At 42.6% G+C, this 20161-nt stretch overlaps 1 protein-coding gene across 3 annotated transcripts in view; it reads right to left on the minus strand.

Annotated features, from left to right (window-relative positions):
- Positions 1-6423: 6423 nt before the first annotated feature.
- XPO1 (exportin 1) overlaps positions 6424-20161 on the minus strand; it is a 58237-nt gene continuing 44499 nt past the window's right edge. Inside the window, exons 17-25 of one of the 3 annotated variants that reach the window (XM_003908703.5) lie at positions 19277-19411; positions 17885-18068; positions 17467-17573; positions 15055-15249; positions 13227-13395; positions 12282-12416; positions 11741-11900; positions 10219-10315; positions 6424-7463 (exon numbers count right to left, since the gene is read on the minus strand). In XM_003908703.5, coding sequence (XP_003908752.1) covers positions 7317-7463; positions 10219-10315; positions 11741-11900; positions 12282-12416; positions 13227-13395; positions 15055-15249; positions 17467-17573; positions 17885-18068; positions 19277-19411 — 1329 coding nt within the window. In that variant the 3' untranslated portion in view covers positions 6424-7316. The remainder of the gene's footprint in view (positions 7464-10218; positions 10316-11740; positions 11901-12281; positions 12417-13226; positions 13396-15054; positions 15250-17466; positions 17574-17884; positions 18069-19276; positions 19412-20161) is intronic. The other 2 variants (XM_009184279.3, XM_017947567.3) reach the window with 2 other exon arrangements.

Raw genomic sequence — 20161 nt, forward strand, 5'->3', positions numbered from 1 at the left:
CCTCAGCCTGGGCAACAGAGGGAGACCCTGTCTATAAGAAAAAAGGAAAAAATTGGGTGCAGTGACTTACATCTGTAATCCTAGCACTATTGGAGGCCGAGGCGGGTGGATTACCTGAGGTCAGGACTTTGAGACCAGCCTGAGCAATATGGTGAAACCCGGTTTCTACTAAAAATACAAAAATTAGCCAGACCTGGTGGTGTATGCCTGTAGTCCCAGCCACTTGGGAGGCTGAGGCAGGAGAATTGCTTGAACTTGGAAGGTGGATATTAGAGTGAGCCAAGATTGTGCCATTGCACTCCAGCTTGGGGGACAGAGGGAGATTCTATCTCAAAAAAGAAAAAAAATATTAACCTGCCCAAAATGCCATTTGTGCTGAGGTTGAGAAATCCTGCTCTAATGCACCAAGTATGTTCCATCTTAGGAACTTTGCACTCACTGATCCCTCTACCTGAATGCACTTTTCCTAGATAATTATATGGCTTGCTTCCCAACTTCCCGCTCAAATGTTACCTTACAGAGAAGCCTTCCTTGGCCACCCTGTGTAAAATATCACCCCCGTAGTCAATCTCCATACCTATTATGAACATATTTGTTTGTTATCTGTCTTCCTCTTCCACTACAATGTAATCTCCATGGGAGCTGGACCTTTGTTTCATTCTTCATTATATCCTGAGCACAAGGTATTCAGTCATTAAATATTTACCAGTTAATAAATGCATTAATTTTGTATCATTTTATACTATCAGCAGAGTTCCCATTTTCTTATATCTTGGCTGTACTGGATATATTTTAATATTTACTAATTTGATTTTTGTGGAATTTCATCTTATTCATCCTGTATGGAAAATTGTCTTACTTTTTTTTTTTTTGAGATGGAGTCTTGCTCTGTCACCCAAGCTGGAGTGCAGTGGCAAGATCTCGGCTGAGTAACTGGGGTTACAGGTGCGCACCACTACACCCAGCTAATTTTTTGGTATTTTTAGTTGAGACAGGGTTTCACCATGTTGGCCAGGCTGCTCTCAAACTCCTGACCTCAAGTGATCTGCCTGCGTTGACCTCCCAAAGTGCTGGGATTACAGGTGTGAGCCATTGTGCTTGGCCTTTTTTTTTCTGGATTTCAATGTTGAACAACAATTTTTCTTTTTTTTTTTTTTCCGAGATGGAGTTTTGTTCTTGTTGCCCAGGCTAGGGTGCAGCAGCTGGATCTTGGCTCCTTGCAACTTCTGCCTCCCGGATTCAAACGATTCTCCTGCCTCAGCCTCCCTGGTAGCCGGGATTACAGGCACCCATCCCCACGCCTGGCTAATTTTTGTATTTATAGTAGAGACAGGGTTTCACCATGTTGGTCAGGCTGGTCTCGTACTCCTGACCTCAGGTGATCCGCCTGCCTGGGCCTCCCAAAATGCTGGGATTACAGATGTGAGCCACCTTGCCTAGCCTTTTTTTTTTTTTAATGCAGAGCCTCTCATCCAAACTATTATCCTTGTACTTTCTTTTCAAATACTCTTGATTATGTGATGGTAGCATAATAAAAATTGAAATTATTATTATTATTATTTTTGAGACGAAGTCTCGCTCTATTGCCCAGGCTAGAGTGCAGTGGCACGATCTCGGCTCACTGCAAGCTCCGCCTCCCGGGTTCAAGCGATTCTCTGCCTCAGCCTCCCAGGTAACTGGGATTACAGGAACCCACCACCACGCCTGGCTAATTTTTTTTCGTATTTTTACTAGAGATGGGGTTTCACCATCTTGGCCAGGCTGATCTTGAACTCCTGACCACTCCTGATCCATTCGCCTCGGCCTCCCAAAGTGTTGGGATTACAGGCGTGAGTCACCACACCTGGCCAAAAACAAAATTGAAATTATACAGTTTTAGGCTGAACACAGTGACTCGCACCTGTAATCTCAGCATTTTGGGAGGCCAAGGCAAGCGGATCACTTGAGCCAAGGAGTTCAAGACCAGCCTGAACAATATGGCAAGACCAAAAAAACTACAAAAAATAACTGGGCATGGTGGCACACACCTGTAGTCCCAGCTACTTGGGGGACTGAGGTGGGAGGATCACTTGAGCCCCAAAGTTTGAGGCTGAGTGATCATGCTACTTCACTCCAGTCTGGGCCACAGAGCAAAAGCCTGTCTCAAAAAAAGAAAAAAGAAAAGTTTGTCCCAGAAACCTCATCAATTTGAAGTACTCCAGTGAGCCAGATCACTCCTTGTCCCTGTGTTACGCAGTGCCAAATGATGAATGTATTAGCTACACATACATGATGGTCCAGTTAGCTGGAATGTCTCAGAAGGAAGGTGGGGTTAGATGCCCTCCTACGTGCTTTCTTTAATGTCTATGATTAAATATGAAGAATTATCCAGTAGCAATATTCTGAACTAATCAATTCATTTTACCTATTTTCCATAAATTCATTGACTTTAGAGCTATCTGGTAACTTGAGAATAAGGTAGAATATGAAATAAAATTTTACTATTTTATATCAAGTTGGAGTGCCTAGCAACAATTCTGACCCTGAATTCATTCTGGAAGACTAGGTTCTGAAAATTACTCTGGTTGATGCTGAAGACAGACTGATATATGTCAAATTTCCTCTTTGACTCATGGAACAAGATTTCAGTTTTATTTCACCTGGCCTCCTTAGGCGATCTTGCCCTGGCACCAGCCACTGCAAGATAAAAATAAGGAAGCATTCATTATGGGTATGAAACAACGGAAAGTTTAGTAAGTGTGTATAACTGTTGATCAACATTTTGAGGACCAGTTACGACAGTTAAATTATTTGCCACAACTCAAATGAACAGGAGGCACTTTATCACAAAATAACATTCACCCTGGAATGTACCATACAGTCAGCCTATTTTGTCTCCTTCCATCTCTCCATTCCTGTGCCTTTCATCTTTTTATTTATTTATGTATTTATTTATTTTGAGACAGAGTGTCATACTGTCACCCAGGCTGGAGTGCAGTGGTACAATCTCCGCTCACTGCAACCTCCACCTCTTGGGTTCAAACGATTCTCCTGCCTCAGCCTCCCAAGTAGCTGGGATTACAGGTGCCCGCCACCTCGCCCGGCTAGTTTTTTTGTATTTTTTAGTAGAGACGGGGTTTCACCGTGTTAGCCAGGATGGTCTCGATCTCCTGACCTCGTGATCCGCCCGTCTCGGCCTCCCAAAGTGCTGGGATTACAGGCTTGAGCCACCGCGCCCGGCCCATCTTAATTTCACTTTTATGCTTCACAGTCTCATTCTATGTCTTTTGCTCTTTCTCTGCATATTTTTCTTAGTCAAAGCCTAAATGTTTCCTTCATGTGAGCATAAGGTTTCTTCAGCTTCCACCTTTTATTTCTCCCTCTGATTCTGATACAAGTTTGGTACAAATTTCTTCAAGCTACTGCATTCACAAGAATTATTTATGGCCAGGCACCATGGCTCACACCTGTAACCCCAGCACTTTGGGAGGCCGAGGTGGGCGGATCATAAGGTCAGGAGTTCGAGACCAGCCTGACCAACATAGTGAAAGCCCATCTCTAGGTAAAAATACAAAAAAAAATTGGCTGGGTGTGGTAGTGGGCGCCTGTAATCTCAGCTACTCGGGAGGCTGAGACAGGAGAATTGCTTGGAGGTGGAGGTTGCAATGAGCCAAGATCGCACCACTGCACTCCGGCCTGGGCAACAGTGAGAGACTCCATCTCAAAAAAGAAGCCGGACATGGTGGCTCACACCTGTAATCCCAGCACTTTGGGAGGCCAAGGTGGGCAGATCACGAGGTCAGGCTATCGAGACTATCCTGGCTAATACGGTGAAACCGTTTCTACTAAAAATTTAAAAAATTATCTGGGCATGGTGGTGGGCACCTGTAGTCCTAGCTACTTGGGAGGCTGAGGCAGGAGAATGGTGTGAACCTGGGAGGCGAAGATTGCAGTGAGCCGAGATCGCGCCACTGCACTCCAGCCTGGGCGACAGGGCAAGATTCCATCTCAAAAAAAAAAAAAAAAAAAAAAATGTGTTTTTGAGACAGAGCCTTGCTCTGTCTCCCAGGCTGGAGTGTAGTGGTGTGACCTCAGCTCACTGCAATCTCCTGTATCCTGGGTTCAAGCAATTCTGCCTCAGCCTCCCAAGTAGCTGGGACTACAGATGTGTGCCATCACATTGGGCTAATATTTACATTTTTAGTAGAGACAGGGGTCTTACTATGTTGCCGAGGCTGGTCTTGAACTCTTGGTCTCAAGTGATCCACCCACCTCAGCCTCCCAAAGTGATGGGATTACAGGTCTCAGCCACCAGGCTTGGCCTAAATTTAAAAAAAAGACAGGGTCTTCCTATGTTGCCCAGACTGGTCTTGAACTCCTGAGCTCCAGCAATCCTCCCACCTCCCCAAGTGCTAGGATTACACTTGTGAGCCACTGCACCCCACAGAGGTCTCACTGTGTTGCCCAGGCTGCAGTGCAGTGATAATACATAGGCTCAGCATGCTTTGAATGGTATGCTTTGAGGTGATCCTCCTGCCTCAGCCTCCCAAGTAGCTGGGACTACATGTGTGTTCCACCACTTCCCTGACTCAAGGGATCCTTCTGCCTCAGCCTCCTGGGTAGCTGGGAGGACAAGTGTGTGTCACCACATCTGGACAGCTGGGGGGTCTATTTGTGTCTTATGAGATGGATATTTGGTGATTTGTTATGAGCAAATTGATATCCTTGTTTGGGGAAATTCTCTTGAATCCTTTTTTCCATACACTCCATTTTCTTCTATTTGGAACTCATGTTGGCTTATGAAGTGGTCCTCAAATTTTTAAAAGTTTGCATTTTGCATCTTTGTCTCTTTTCCCTCTATTTTTGGCAGATTTCAATTTTTTTCTTTTTCTTTTTTTGAGACGGAGTCTCGCTCTGTCGCCCAGGCTGGAGTGCAGTGGCACAATCTCGGCTCACTGCAAGCTCCGCCTCCTGGGTTCATGCCTCATTCTCCTGCCTCAGCCTCCCAAGTAGCTGGGACTACAGGTGCCCGCCACCATGCCCACTAACTTTCTTGTATTTTTAGTGGAGACAGGGTTTCACCGTGTCAGCCAGGATAGTCTCGATCTCCTGACCTCATGATCTGCCCACCTTGGCCTCCCAAAGTGCTGGGATCACAGGCGTGAGCCACTGTGCCTGGCCTCTCCAACTCTTTATTTCTGCTGTTCTCTAATTTCCAAAATTTTGTTCTCTTGATGTACGTTTACTGTGGTATTGTTTTTCTTGCTTGCAAAAACCTCTCAACTTTTTTAAGGGTATTGGTGATAGTTTTTTGTTTTTGCTTGTTCACTTTTGCCTGTGTTGTCTGTTTCCAACTTGCCTTTTTTTCTATTTCCATTTTAAAATCCGTATTGAGACTGCCCTCAGATGTCTGATAATCCTTAGTTGTCCATTTACACACACATTATATAAAATGTATAGGGAAGGCCAGGCACGGTGGCTTACGCCTGTAATCCCAGCACTTTGGGAGGCTGAGGCGGGCGGATCATGAGGTCAGGAGTTTGAGACCAGCCTGGCCAATATGGTGAAATCCTGTCTCTACTGAAGAATAAAAATTAGCCGGGCGTGGTGGCACACACCTGTGTGTGGTGGCACATGCCTGTAATCCCAGCTACTTGGGAGGCTGAGGCAGAAGAATCACTTGAACCCAGAAGGCAGAGGTTGCAGTGAGCCGAGATTATGCCACTGCACTCCAGCCTGGGTGACAGAGGGAGATTCCGTCTCAAAAAAAAAAAAAGAAAAGAAAAAGAAAATGTCCTTGCTCAAGTAACTTCAGAAACAACTACCATGGACCATTGCCTCAATCCTTCCCTCTTACTTTGTGTGTACATTCATTTATTCTTTCTTGCATGCTGTACATTGGGCTCCTACCGGGAGTAGAGACAGGGTTTCACCATGTTGGCCAGGCTGGTCTGGAACTCTTGGTCTCACGTGACCCACCCACCTTGGCCTCCCAAAGGGTTGGGATTACTAGGTGTGAGCTACCAAACCTAGTTCTACTCACCCTTTTTAGAAGGCTTATGGCTACTTAGCTTACTTACTTACATTTATAAGAATACAACTGATATTTGTACCAGGTTACATCTATGTTCTCATTCTAAGGCTAATGTTTTATTCTTTGTTACACTTAGAGGCTAACTAGAGTTTAGACAAGAAGTACCCTCTAATCTCAAATAAAGATAAAATGAGTCAAAATGCCACCGGAGGAATTTGTTTCTTGGGAACAAAAGGTGTCTTAGGAACATGTTCATTTTACACACCTGCTGCAGTTACTAGTAACAATAACCTTAGAAATCTTATTTGTAAATCAAGGGGTCCAACTTCATTTAAAATGTTACTTGATGCTTAAACACAAATACCCACTATCATTAATATAGGAATAAATCTGAGTCAATAAAGGAAAAATAAATGTAAACCAAGTTTATTTTGCTTTTTAAGTAGTGTTCTTAAAGCACTACAGCTTGGTAAACAATGTAAATTAGTATAAGTCATCTCAAAAGCCAGAGTTGTTTTGTTTTGTTTTTTAATGAGTTGTTAAAAAGATGCAGCCTATTCTAACAGGATAAATATTTTTAACCATTTCACTTCGAGTTAATGAAGGCTCACAAATGAGCAACACTCCTCATTGAGGAAAACAAAAAGCTGTTGTCGACAAGCGACAGCACACACACACAAAAACAAAAAGAACTGTGTAAAAATAACTAACTGTGTTCCCATATTTTTGAAGTCGCTTTACAATGGGATGATATGCACATGATCTTGCTGCAATCTTGCCAAAGAGACTTTGTAATACATGTAGTCTAGACAAACAATTCAGTCCAAGAGGTGCTAACTTCAGACAATGCAGCACTATAATCCTTTAAACAACGCAATTTGTTTTACTCATTATCTTTTCTTCTAGACTGAAATAGACTAGAAAGAAAATGCTCCCTAATTAAAAATTGGTATTGTTTACAGGAAAAATTGTATAATTTTGCATTAGAATTACAAGTATATGTTCAAATCGAATTTGCCTCCTCCCCCCAGCCCAGCCACAAAAATGGGCATGAAGTAAAATTTTTAAAAATGCCTTAATTTTCAACTTCATGCAAACTAAATAAAGATGACCAAAACAAAAGCTTAAACAATGGAAGGATATTTCACAGAAAATTTCTTATACAAAAAAACACATAAGAAAAAGGGCCACTAGGTGACATTTTAATTTACAAATTGGCATCATTTTGGTCGACAAATACCCACATGCTGTTTTCCTCTGCCAACAAGAGTTGCGGAGAAAAAAAACAGCATGAATTTGGATTTTAATCACACATTTCTTCTGGAATCTCATGTGGATTAAAGATGCCAGGGACAGACATTTGACGTTTATGTTTCTCTTCATCAGCCTGTCGTAGGGCTATTTCTCTTTCTTCCAAAAACAAATCAGAAGTGTCTTCACCTGCAAATTCCTGTGAAGACAGATAGTTGAAATGTCAACACAATAAACTTCAACTTGCAAAGACAGAAATCACAGATGAGTAATTTTCTTTTTAGAGAAGGAATATAATTATCCATAAACTGGCTGGGTTTTAAATTATAGGATAGTGATACAGTATAGTACATAGCTGAATGAACCAAACCTGTTAGCTGGGGGGAAAAAGGTTACAAAAGAATCATGGGCCCCAGGCATGGTGGCTCAGGCACCTGTAATCCCAACACTCTGGGAGGCAGAGACAGGAAGATCACTTGAAGTCAGGAGTTCGAGACCACCCTGGCCAACATGGTGAAACCCTGTCATTACTAAAATTAGGCAGGCGTGGTGGCAGGCGCCTGTAATCCCAGCTACTTGGGAGGCTGAGGCAGGAGAATCGCTTGAACCTGTGTGGCGGAGGTTACAGTAAGCCAAGATCACGCCACTGCTCTCCAGCCTGGGTGATAAGAGCGAGACTGTCTCAAAAATAAAGAAAAAAAAAATTCATACTGTGATACCATACAGTAAATATTCTTCAATGTGATTATGTGTTGTATGCTTCTACCAAAGAATCTCATGCGTCCCATCCCCTAAGTATATACACCTACTATGTATTCACACAAATTTTTGTTCTTTTTGTGGTAAGTCTTGTTTTATAGCCCCCCAGCACATTATCTCAACCTCTGCCTCCAAGGCACAAGCGATTCTCCTGCCTCAGCCTCCCCAGTAGCTGGGATTACAGGTGTGTGCCACCACATCTGGCTCATCTTTTGCATTTTTAGTAGAGACAGGGTTTCACCATGTTGCCCAGGTTGATCTCAAACTCCTGAACTCAGGCAATCCCAAAGTGCTGGGATTAGAAGGCATGAGCCACTGCACCCAGACACTTTTTTTCTCTTTTGAGAGGCAGTCTTGTTGCCCAGGCTGGAGTGCAGTGTTACGATCTCAGCTCACTGAAACCTCAGCCTCCTGAGTAGCTGGGATTACAGGTGCCCGCCACCAGACCTGGCTAATTTTTGTGTTTTTAGTAGAGATGAGGTTTCACCATGTTGGCTGGGCTGATCTTCAACTCCTGACCTCAATTGATCCATCTGCCTCGGCCTCCCACAGTGCTGGGATTACAGGTGTGAGCCATCGCGCCCAGCTAAAAATTCTTCATATGCCAAGATATCAAGAAAGATGTTTCTCCTAAGGCTAATGACTGTCATTAAATCAAGTTTAGTTATATTATTATTGTCTTCGTAGCTATCAGGTAACTTTTTTTTTTTTTTCTGAGATGGAGTCTCGCTCTGTCGCCCAAGCTGGAGTTCAGTGGCGTGATCTCAGCTCACTGCAACCTCCACCTCCCGGGTTCACACCATTCTCCTGCCTCAGCCTCCCGAGTACCTGGGACTACAGGTGCCCACCACCACACCTAGCTAATTTTTTGTATTTTTAGTAGAGATTTCACTGTGTTAGCCAGGATGGTCTCGATCTCCTGACCTCATGATCCGTCCGCCTCGGCCTCCCAAAGTGCTGGGATTACAGGCGTGAGCCACTGGGCCTGGTCTTTTTTTTTTTTTGAGATGGAGTTTCACTCTTGTCACCCAGGTTGGAGTACAATGATGCAATCTCGGCTCACTGCAACCTTTGCCTCCTGGGTTCAAGCAATTCTCTTGCCTCAGCCTCTCAAGTAGCTGCGATTACAGCTGTGCACCACCATGCCCAGCTAATTTTTGTATAATTAGTAGAGACAGGGGTTTCACCTTGTCAGCCACACTAGTCTCAAACTCCTGATCTCAGGTGATCCACCCACCTTGGCCTCCCAAAGTGCTGGGATTACACGCATGAGCAACTGCGCCAAGCCTAGGTAATTTTCATTTTTTTTTTTTTGAGACGGAGTCTCGCTGTGCTCCCAGGCTGGAGTGCAGTGGCGTGATCTCGGCTCACTGCAAGCTCCGCCTCCCGGGTTCACGCCATTCTCCTGCCTCAGCCTCCCAAGTAGCTGAGACTACAGGCGCCCGCCACCTCGCCCGGCTAGTTTTTTGTATTTTTAGTAGAGACGGGGTTTCACCATGTTAGCCAGGATAGTCTCGATCTCCTGACCTCGCGATCCACCCGCCTCGGCCTCCCAAAGTGCTGGGATTACAGGCTTGAGCCACCGCGCCCGGCCAATTTTCATTAGTTTTTAAAAAAATATTTTTACAGTTAAAGAAAATAAAACCTTTGTATTTTGGAGAAAATATTTAAGAGCTTACGAGACTAATTCTTATTCAACAATCATGGATAAACTATTCATCAGCTACTTAGGATTTCACAGTACTTCCACATTTCTTTAAAGCAAGATGTTCAAAGAAAAACCCTTCCCAAAAGTATGAATAAAGCACTGTATAACAGAAGACATTCTATCTAGTAACTTTCATGGTTCTCTCAACTAACAAAATTGGTATAAAATTATAAAAAGAACTACCATTGTTTTTCTTACCCAATATTCCATTATATATTTAAGAATTAATTACATTAGTAACCTAAAATTAATTACATTAGTAACAAGTTTATCCAAATAACATCTCAAACCCATCTATCCTTATTGGACTTTAGTTTTTCACTCTATTACCAGTCTCAGGTTTTTTGATTAGAGAGACTGTATAAAGGTATTCTCTTGAAACCTCATTCATTTGGCATGTCAAATCAAGTGATAAAAATTCTACAATGTAACAATTAAGTGGTCACATTTACCCCTAATATTTCTGCAAGAGCAAATAAATACATACCTTTATTTGAACTAGGAAATCTCTTAAATGTTCCTTGAAAGCAGGAATATCTTGATTTAAGCTGAAAAGCCCTGTCACAAAGAGCTTTACTTGAGCACTGCAAATCAAAACACAATTATTAAATAACTTTTTTTTTTTTCTGAGACAGTCTTGCTCTGTCACCAGGCTGGAGTACAGTGGCGCGATCTCGGCTCACTGTAATCTCTGCCTCCTGGGTTCAAGCCATTCTCCTGCCTCAGCCTCCCAATAATGGATTTTTAAATCAAGAATTTATTTTTATTTTTATTTTTGAGACAGAGTTTTGCTCATTTATCAGGTTGGAGTACAATGCCACAATCGTGGCTCACCGTAACCTCTGCCTCCCAGGTTGAAGCTATTCTCCTGCCTCAGCCTCCCGAGTAGCTGGGATTACAGGCATGCACCACCATGCCCAGCTAAATTGTATTTTTCATAGAGACAGGGTTTCTCCATATTGGTCAGGCTAATCCTGAACTCCTGACCTCAGGTGATCTGCCCACCTAGGCCTCCCAAAGTGCCTGGATTACAGGTGTGAGATACCGTGCCTAGCCTTTTTATTTTTATTTTATTTTATTTTTGGAGACGGAGTCTTGCTCAGTCGCCCAGGTTGGAGTGCAGTGGCAGGATCTCAGCTCACTGCAAGCTCCGCCTCCCAGGTTCGCGCCATTCTCCTGCCTCAGCTTCCTGAGTAGCTGGGACTACAGGAACCCGCCACTATGCCTGGCTAATTTTTTTGTATTTTTAGTAGAGATGGGGTTTCACTGTGTTAGCCAGGATGGTCTCGATATTCTGACCTCGTGATCCGCCCATTTCGGCCTCCCAAAGTGCTGGGATTACAGGCGGGAGCCACCGCGCCTGGCCTATTTTTACTTTTTTTTTTTTGAGACAAAGTCTTGCTCTGTTGCCCACACTGGGGTGCAGTGGTGCGCTCTCAGCTCACTGCAACCTCTGCCTCCTGGGTTCAAGCAATTCTCTCCCTCAGCCTCCCAAGTAGCTGGGATTACAGGCACCCGCCACCATGCCCGACTAATTTTTTTGTATTTTTAGTAGAGACGGGTTTCACCATCTTGGCCAGGCTGGTCTTGAACTCCTGACCTTGTGATTCACCCACCTCAGCCTCCCAAAGTGCTGGGACCACAGGCATGAGCCACTGTGCGTGGCCTTTTTTTTTTTTTTTTTTTTTGCTTTTTTAAAGAGGCACGGTCTCGCTCTGTCACCCGGGCTGGTGTGCAGTGGCGTGGTCACAGCTCACTGTAGTCTTAAACTCCAGGATGCAAACAACCCTCTCGCCTCAGCCTCTCAAGTAGCTGGCCCTACAGATGCACACCACCACATCTGACTCATTATTTGTAGAGACGGGATCTTGTTTTGTTGTCTAGATTGGTCTCCAACTCTTGGGCCCAAGCAATCCTCCCACCGTAGGCTTCCCAGAGTGCTGGGATTATAGGTGTGAGCCACTGTGCCCGACCAGGAACATTCTACGTTTATTAAAAGGCATATTTACTCTTGTAGGTGAGGGAAGGCCGACTTAAGGAGATTAGCCACATATTCCTGAAGAAAGATTTGGTTGTTAACTGGATTTCCAGGATTTAATGATGTACTTATTTTTCCTTCTTCAACCAAATTAAACATATATGCAAGAATTGATGCATGCATTGTTAAACCTGTTGATAAGAAGAAAATTATTAACTCCAAAATGTAATATAACCATAGATCTTAGTGTTTTTTTTTTTTTTGAGCAGAGTCTCGCTCTGTCACCCAGGCTGGAGTGCAGTGGTGCAATCTTAGTTCACTGCAACCTCTGCCTCCCGGATCCAAGCCATTCTCCTGCCTCAGCCTCCCGAGTAGGTGGGATTGCAATCGCACGCCACCATGCCCGGCTAATTTTTTTTATAGATGGTTTCACCATGGTGGCCAGGCTGTTCTCGAACTCCTGACCTCATGATCTCCCCGCCTCGACCTCCCAAAGTGCTGACATTACAGGCATGCGCCATCGTGCCCGGCCGGCACTTAACATTTAAATCTTAAACGTATTAAATTCTTACCAGCAGTATGTGAAGTGTCTGTCACAACAGAAAAGATATGCTGGAGAATATCACAAAAATAAGTTTGATAAAAACTCTGAGCTGCAGCTTCTTCTTGTGCAACATTTTGTAAGAGTGTAAAAAGTATCTGTAAGCCTAAAAGACATAGAATACCAATGGAAAGTTACTACAAACTGACAGCACTCATGATAGTATTTAGCTCTTATCAAAGTATTCTGAATCTAATCCTATTCTCCCTTTTTTGGGGGATGATGACTAATAATTACTTGCCTAAGGTTTCTTAAATTGATAATGGAGTACAACTATATCCAATGCTGGCTTACTTATAAATTATAATCTAAGTTATGTGAGAGCTAAACTATGAAGATGTAAAGGCATAAAGATCATATAATGGACTTTGGGGACTTGTGGGGAAGGGTGGGAGGGGGTGAGGGATAAGACTACACATAAGGTAGAGTTCATACTGCTCGGCTGATGGGTGCACCAAAATCTCAGAAATCACCATTAAAGAATTTATTCATGTAATCACCTGTTGCCCCAAAACTATTGAAATAAAAAAAAAAAAAATTTGTGAATATTAAAAAAAAAAGCCTATGGAGAAAAATTATAATCTAAGTTACGACCATTACCACCCTTTCACCATTTCTGAAAGCTTAGCTGATTCTGTGTGAACTTCTACAACATCACTACTCAGTAGAAGTTGGTATTACATAAACCAATTATTACTAGGCCCCTCTCCCATAACTCAATTCTGCCTATGGACTCACCTGGAGTGCAGTGGAACAGTTGATTAAACTGCTTATAGGATTTTCTCAGATGTTCATATATGTAATTCATGCATTCAAAACTCTGAACAAGTAATACGTACAAGTATATAACTATCTATATTTGTATTTTTGGATTGACAGGCAAATGAATAAAAGAACATCTTTTAAATTTATTTACCCGTATCTGCGACATTCCTCATAGTATGTTTGAAGGCCCAAATGATAGAATCCAAAACAAGTTTAAACTGTGTAGGTGGAATAGCAAGGAATGCTGGGAAACAATGAGAATTGACAGCCTGAAGTAGTAAGAAAAAGTTCGTTCTGTGTTCAGGATATTCTTCAAAGTCCTAAAAATAAGTGGTGGAAACAAAATAATGTTTCAGTGTCTTCGCTGTGCTAGCAGGAGGGGAAAAGCAAGGCTTAATCCAGTAAAAATGTTTGGAGTTTTCAATAAACCATAGAAGGTACAATGCCTCCTGAAAGGTAAACCCAAACAAAATACAATCCACCTCCCATGGAAAATGAAACTGTTCCCTGTTACGCACATGAGTTATCAAATTGAAAGAGAAAGCTATCCTTATTAATAGAGAACTCATCAAAACCATTATTACCGTAACACTACTACTATCACTTTTGTTTTTAATTTGAAACCACCACTACAGATTACGAAAAAACTTAAGTTACCGTGTGAATGTGTCCACTTAACCATTTCTTTTATCTCTTTTTTTTTTTTTGGAGACAGAGTCTTGCTCTGTCACCCAGGCTGGAGTGCAGTGGTGCAATTTCGGCTCACCGCAACTTCCGCCTCCTGGGTTCAAGCGATTCTCCTGCCTCAGCCTCCCGAGTAGCTAATTTTTGTTTTTTAGTAGAGACGGGGTTTCACCATGTTGATCAGGGCGGTCTTGAACTCCTGATCTCAGGCAATCCACCGGCCTCGGCCTCCCAACTGTTGGGATTACAGGCATGGGCCACCGCGCCACCAGCCATTTTGTATTTTTTTTTTTGGGTGGTGCTGCCACTGGCCCAGGCTGGAGTGCAGTGGGCGATCTCGGCTCACTGCAAGCTCCACCTCCCGAGGTTCCGCGCCATTCTCCTGCCTCAGCCTCCCGAGATTGCTTCTGGGACTACAGGCTCGCCGCCGCCCGGCTAGTTTTTTTGTATTTTTTAGTAGAGCCGGTTTCACTGTATTTAGCCAGGATGGTCTCGATCTCCTGACCTGGCGTCGCCCGTCTCGGCCTCCCAAAGTGCTGGGATTACAGGCTTGAGCCACCGCGCCCGGCCTTGTATTTTTAATGCCATGTTGGCCAGACTGGTCTTGAACTTCTGACCTCACATCATCTGCCTGCCTTGGCCTTCTGAAGTGCTGGGATGACAGGTGTGAGCCACCATGCCCAGCCTATTTTCTCTTGTTGATTAATACATTTTTCGGTTTCTTATAAGCATATACTACACTTTTATAATTGAATCATGCAGACTTTCTCATGTATTCAAACAAACTACGTTCATAAAAGGATGCCCCGACCTGCTATGAGGTTTCAATAAATGCTACATACCATGTGAATGTTAAAATCTATTTTCCACATTTACTTTTTACCAATCAAGATTCTGTGTAGTAAATTCTTCTTTTTTAAGAAATGGTCTCACTCTGTTGCCCATGTTAGAGTGCAGTAGCATGATCTCAGCGCAATTCCCAGGCTCAAGTAATCCTCCCACTTCAGTCTCACTGTCGCTCAGCCACTTCAGTAGCTGGGACTACAGGCACATGCCACCATGACTGGTTAATTTTTTAACTTTTTGTAGAGATGAAGTCTCACTATATTGCCCAGGTTGGTTTCAAACTCCTGGGAAGTTCTTGAAAACCAAAAAAGTATTTCCCTAATATACAAGTATAAATATTTAAGCTCCATGGCATTAAAATTATGTTATATCCATAGATATACTTTAGCTTTCAAGAATTAAGGCTATCTGCTAGAATTTTCCCCGTACATAACTGAAATATTACACACCTTATTTATCATATTCAATGTGCATTCAAAAACAGCATCAAATATTTGAGGTATTTCAGCTGTTATATGTCCCCCTAACTTGTTGACAATTATGGCCATAGTACTAAGCACTTCTGGTTCTCTAGCAGCTGGGACATTTCTCTGATAATCAATGAGAACTGCATCCAACAGAGGGGGAACAAAATTTTCAGCTACCTGTTGAGGAGGGAAAAAAAAAGTTATGTTTTAATCTAGGTACATGGTGACTATTTTAAACAACAAGGTTATTCGTGTCTGTAAGATGTAGCATGATTATCTACTGAAAATAGGAAAATCTTGTGTTTCTATTAGGTTTTCCTACGTTAAAACAGTTTTTAGCAAAAGAAAGCAGGAAATCACAAGGGGTTGGGAAGTCTCATGGAAACAGTGTCATTCAAAACTTTTTTTTTTTTTGAGACAGTCTCACTGTCACTCAGACCAGAGTGCAGTGGCAAATCTCTGCTCACTGCAACCTCCACCTCCCAGGTTTAAGCAATTCTTGTGCCTCAGTCTCCTGAGTAGCTGGGACTACAGGTATAGCATCATGCCCAGCTACAAAACTCTTATAATAAGGAAAGTGAGGCTCAAAATTCAATTGGTGGCTCCAAGTTAGTGTGGCACAATCAGGATTCAATGTATACTGTATATGTAAGACGGCAGCAAGCGAGCCCTCAATAATGTCTTTTTTTTTTTTTTTTTTTTAAGAGGGAGTCTCGCTCTGTCGCCCAGGCTGGAGTGCAGTGGTGCCATCTCAGCTCACTGCAAGCTCCACCTCCCAGGTTCATGCCATTTTCCTGCCTCAGCCTATCGAGTAGCTGGGACTACAGGCACCTGCCACCATGCCCAGCTAATTTTTTTGTATTTTTAGGGGAGACAGGGTGTTTCACGAGGTTAGCCAGAGTGGTCTCCATCTCCTGACCTCATGATCTGCCCAACTCAGAATAATGTTTTAATCTAATGAATGCTAACTGTATTTTCACAAGCAGAAATAACATCAATCAATTACTCTCAGAAAATAAGAAAGACTATGGATTTCTATTATTTTTTTGAAACTGAATATTGCCGTGTTGCCTAAACTGGACTTGAAGAGCTGGGGCGATTCTCTTGCCTCAGCCTCCCTAGTGGTTGGGATTACAGGTGCATGCTACGATGCCCAGTAGGATTTTCATGGTTCTAAGTAAACTCAGTTATACTTAATGAGGAACTTCTTGTTCTTTTTTTTTTTTTTTTTTTTTGAGATGAAGGTTTCGCACTTGTTGCCCAGACTGGAGTGCAATGGTGCGATCTAGGCTCACTGCCACCACCTTCCTGGGTTCAAGCGATTCTCCTGCCTCAGCCTCCTGACCTCAAGGGATCCACCGACCTCGGCCTCCCAAAATGCTGGGATTACAGGCATGAGTCACCGTGACAAGCCAAGACAAGAAAAATAAATGTAATGTTTCATGTGAACAAATATCCCAAACTTTATCATTAATGTTACTTATAAAATATGATACCCGTTTGTATTATTCCCACTGTGCTCCTGACATGTGCCCAAGCTTCTTGTAAACTACAAGCATCACAATTCCTTCAATACATCTTACATTCTGCTTTCACATTTTAAATACAGTTCTGATCACATAATACACATGTTCAGAACCTTTCGATATTTCAGTTAGCCAACTTAAGTATTCCATGAGAATTATATTCAGAACAAGTTTACTGAAAAGTATTTCCTTAACAAGAAACAATACTGAAATTCCAAAATTATTAAAATAACTAGCACACTTGTTAAAGAAAAACAAAAAAAACCACTATTCCAACTAGTAGTAGTCTCAAGAATAGAATTTTTTGGAATCTCCCAAGGCTCAAGTGAATAAAAAGAATGAAACCATACAGTTAACACCTAAAAGTAATTCACAATTTTACAAGTTGAGGCATATGCAGCTGGTTTTTATTACTGAAAATGATTTCCTTTTCTGCAAATCATTTAAGAAAAAGAGTGTAAAAAAGACTTTCAAGCCTTTAATCTGGGAAGCAATCACTTTGCCAAAGAGGTAAAGTAATGACAACTTTGTAGCTCTAGTAATTGTTCCAAAAATCAAGAGGAATGCAAAAACTGCACCCATACTCCATTAACTAAATCCTCCTGACCTATCTATGGAAACATAAAATGACCCAATTTTCTTAGCTATCTTGTTACATATCACCACCCTTCGCTATTGATTAACAGCAGTTTCTTTTGAAGATGGAATACAGTATATTAACATTAAGGACTACAATAAATAAAATGCCATAAAATAACTACAAAGTTGATATGCTTTAAATTAGCAAAATGCACATAATAGAGTATAGCACACTCCATAAAACACAGCATCAACACTAAAAACCAAAAGCAAAGCATCTCTCACTTACCATTTGTGGATCATTCGATCGGCTCACCCAACCAGATATTAACTTTAAAGTTTCCCTTTTTACAGTTCGCATACTTCTAATCAATGGTTGCTTTGTAACCATTTCACCTACAAAATAGAATCAAATGGAATCTAATTTTACCACTAAAATTATACAGCGGTAGTCAGGTGTACATTAGATGCAATTCCATTTTACCATTAAAAAGTTTAAAGCCAAAACTACACAAGATTTATTGGGAAAATAAGCTTTAAGACTAATTTTAAAAGGGAAAGGTACACATAACTATTTTAAATATGTCTAGGGTCATCTGGGAAATGGGAGGTCTGATTTAAATCTGTGAAAAATATCAAATGTTTGACTTGAGGCAGTAGAAGAGAAGTGTTTATACTGCATCGTATAAGAAATCAGAATCACCTACCATTAGCTTGGATAGCTGCAGAAATATTTTCACTGAGGCACTTGTATACATTAAGCATATCTAAATAAATTCTTCCAAGCTGAATTACAAAGGGGTGTCCAACAGCTTTGCAGGCTCTCACATTTGTCTTCAAAATGCTACCAAGCTGCTTGACTGTTTCAGGATCTTTCAGTATATCCACATTCTTGGAGGAAAAAAAGCAAATTCCATTTATCATGTAAGAATTATCCACATAATGGCCAGGTGAGGTGGCTCACACCTATAATCCCAGCACTTTGGGAGGCTGAGTCAGGCACATCACCCTGAGGTCGGGAGTTCAAGACCAGCCTGACCAACATGGAGAAACCCTCTCTCTACTAAAAATACAAAATCAGCCAGGCATGGTGGCGCTTGTTTGTAATCCCAGCTACTTGGAAGGCTGAGGCAGGAGAATTGCTTGAGCCTGGGAGGCAGAGGCTGCAGTGAGCCGAGATCATGCCATTGCACTACAGCCTGGGCACCAAGAGTGAAACTCCATCTCAAAAAAAAAAAAATTATCCACATAATTACTGAAACAAAAGCCATTACACTTCCCTTACCCTAAATCATATTTATAATCCCAAATGGTAAAAACGAACACAAAGGCCTTTTTGTCCATATCTACCTAAGAATGAAGTAAAATATTTTTTGAGACGGAGTCTCGTTTATTCGCCCAGGCTGGAGTGCAGTGGCGTGATCTTGACTCACTGCAAGCTCTGCCTCCTGGGTTCACGCCATTCTGTCTCAGCCTCCTGAGCACAGCTGGGACTTACAGGTGCCCGGTGCCACGCCCAGCTAATTTTTGTACTTTTAGTAGAGACGGAGTTTCACTGTGTTAGCCAGGATGGTCTGGAGCTCCTGACCTTGTGATCTGCCTGACTCGGCCTCCCAAAGTGCTGGGATTACAGGCGTGAGCCACCGCACCCGGCCCAGATTTTCTGTTTTTTTTTGAGATGGAGTCTTGCTCTGTCGACTAGGCTAGAGTACAGTGGCTCGATCTCGGCTCACTGCAACCTCTACCTCTTGGGTTCAAGTGATTCTCCTGCCTCAGCCTCCTGAGTAGCTGGGATTACAGGCATGTGCCACCAAGCCCGGCTAATTTCTGTATTTTTAGTAGAGATGGGGTTTCGCCATGCTGGCTAGGCTGATCTCGAACTTCTGGCCTCAGGTGATCCGCCCGCCTCAGCCTCCCAAAGCGCTAGGATTACAGGCATGAGCCACCACGCCTGGCCCAGATAATAAAATGTACAAAGCCACACATAAAAGCACTTACGGATCACACATACATGTTTAAAGGCTTGAATTCAATATATTTGTAAGGAACACAGTCTTCTTAAATCCCATGAAAACTTTAAGAAAAAGTAGAATACTTACTTTGGTTGCCTGCTGGATTATACTATCCCACACTTGATTAGGGAGTAACATGTACTTTTCTATCAAGTGTTCTTGTACTGTTTGATCTGTTTGTGCACCAATCATGTACCCCACAGCTTCATAAAACGTATGAACCTATTTTAAAAAGCAGACATTTTAACTTTTATGTTCTTATACATCCTAATAAGGAAAACCACACACAAGCAATTCACACACAAGCAACTCAAATATCTTGAAACTGATTTTGGCCCAGGTGCGGTGGATCACTCCTGTAATCCCAGTACTTTGAGAAGCTGAGGCAGGCCAATCACTTGAGTTCAGGAGTTGCAGACCAGCCTGACCAACGTGATGAAACACCATCTCTTCTACAAATACAAAGAAATTAGCCAGGCATGGTGGCAAGTGCCTATAATTCCAGTTACTTGGGAGGCTTGAATTGCTTGAACCTGGGAGGCAGAGGTTGCAGTGAGCCGAGATTATACCACAGCACTCCAACCTGGGTGACAGAGGTAGACTCCATCTCAAAACAAAACAAACAAACAAACAAACAAAACCCAAACCAGGCATGGTGGTGGCTCATGCCTGTAATCCCAATACTTTGGGAGGCCGAGGCGGGCGGATCACAAGGTCAGGAATTTGAGACTAGCCTGACCAACATGGAGAAACCCCGTCTCTACTAAAAAGGCAAAAGTCAACTGGGCGTGGTGGCACGCACCTGTTAATCCCAGCCACTGAGGAGGAGAATCACTTAACCCCAGGAGGCTGCAGTGAGCAGAGATTGTGCCACTGCACTCCAGCCTGGACTCTATGATAGAGGGAGACTCCGTCACACACACCCCAAAAACAAAAACAAGAATCTGTCTCACTATGAAAATTTAATGAGGC

Source organism: Papio anubis, chromosome 14 (assembly GCF_008728515.1).
Source record: "Papio anubis isolate 15944 chromosome 14, Panubis1.0, whole genome shotgun sequence".
In the NCBI taxonomy this organism is placed as follows: Eukaryota; Metazoa; Chordata; class Mammalia; order Primates; family Cercopithecidae; genus Papio; species Papio anubis.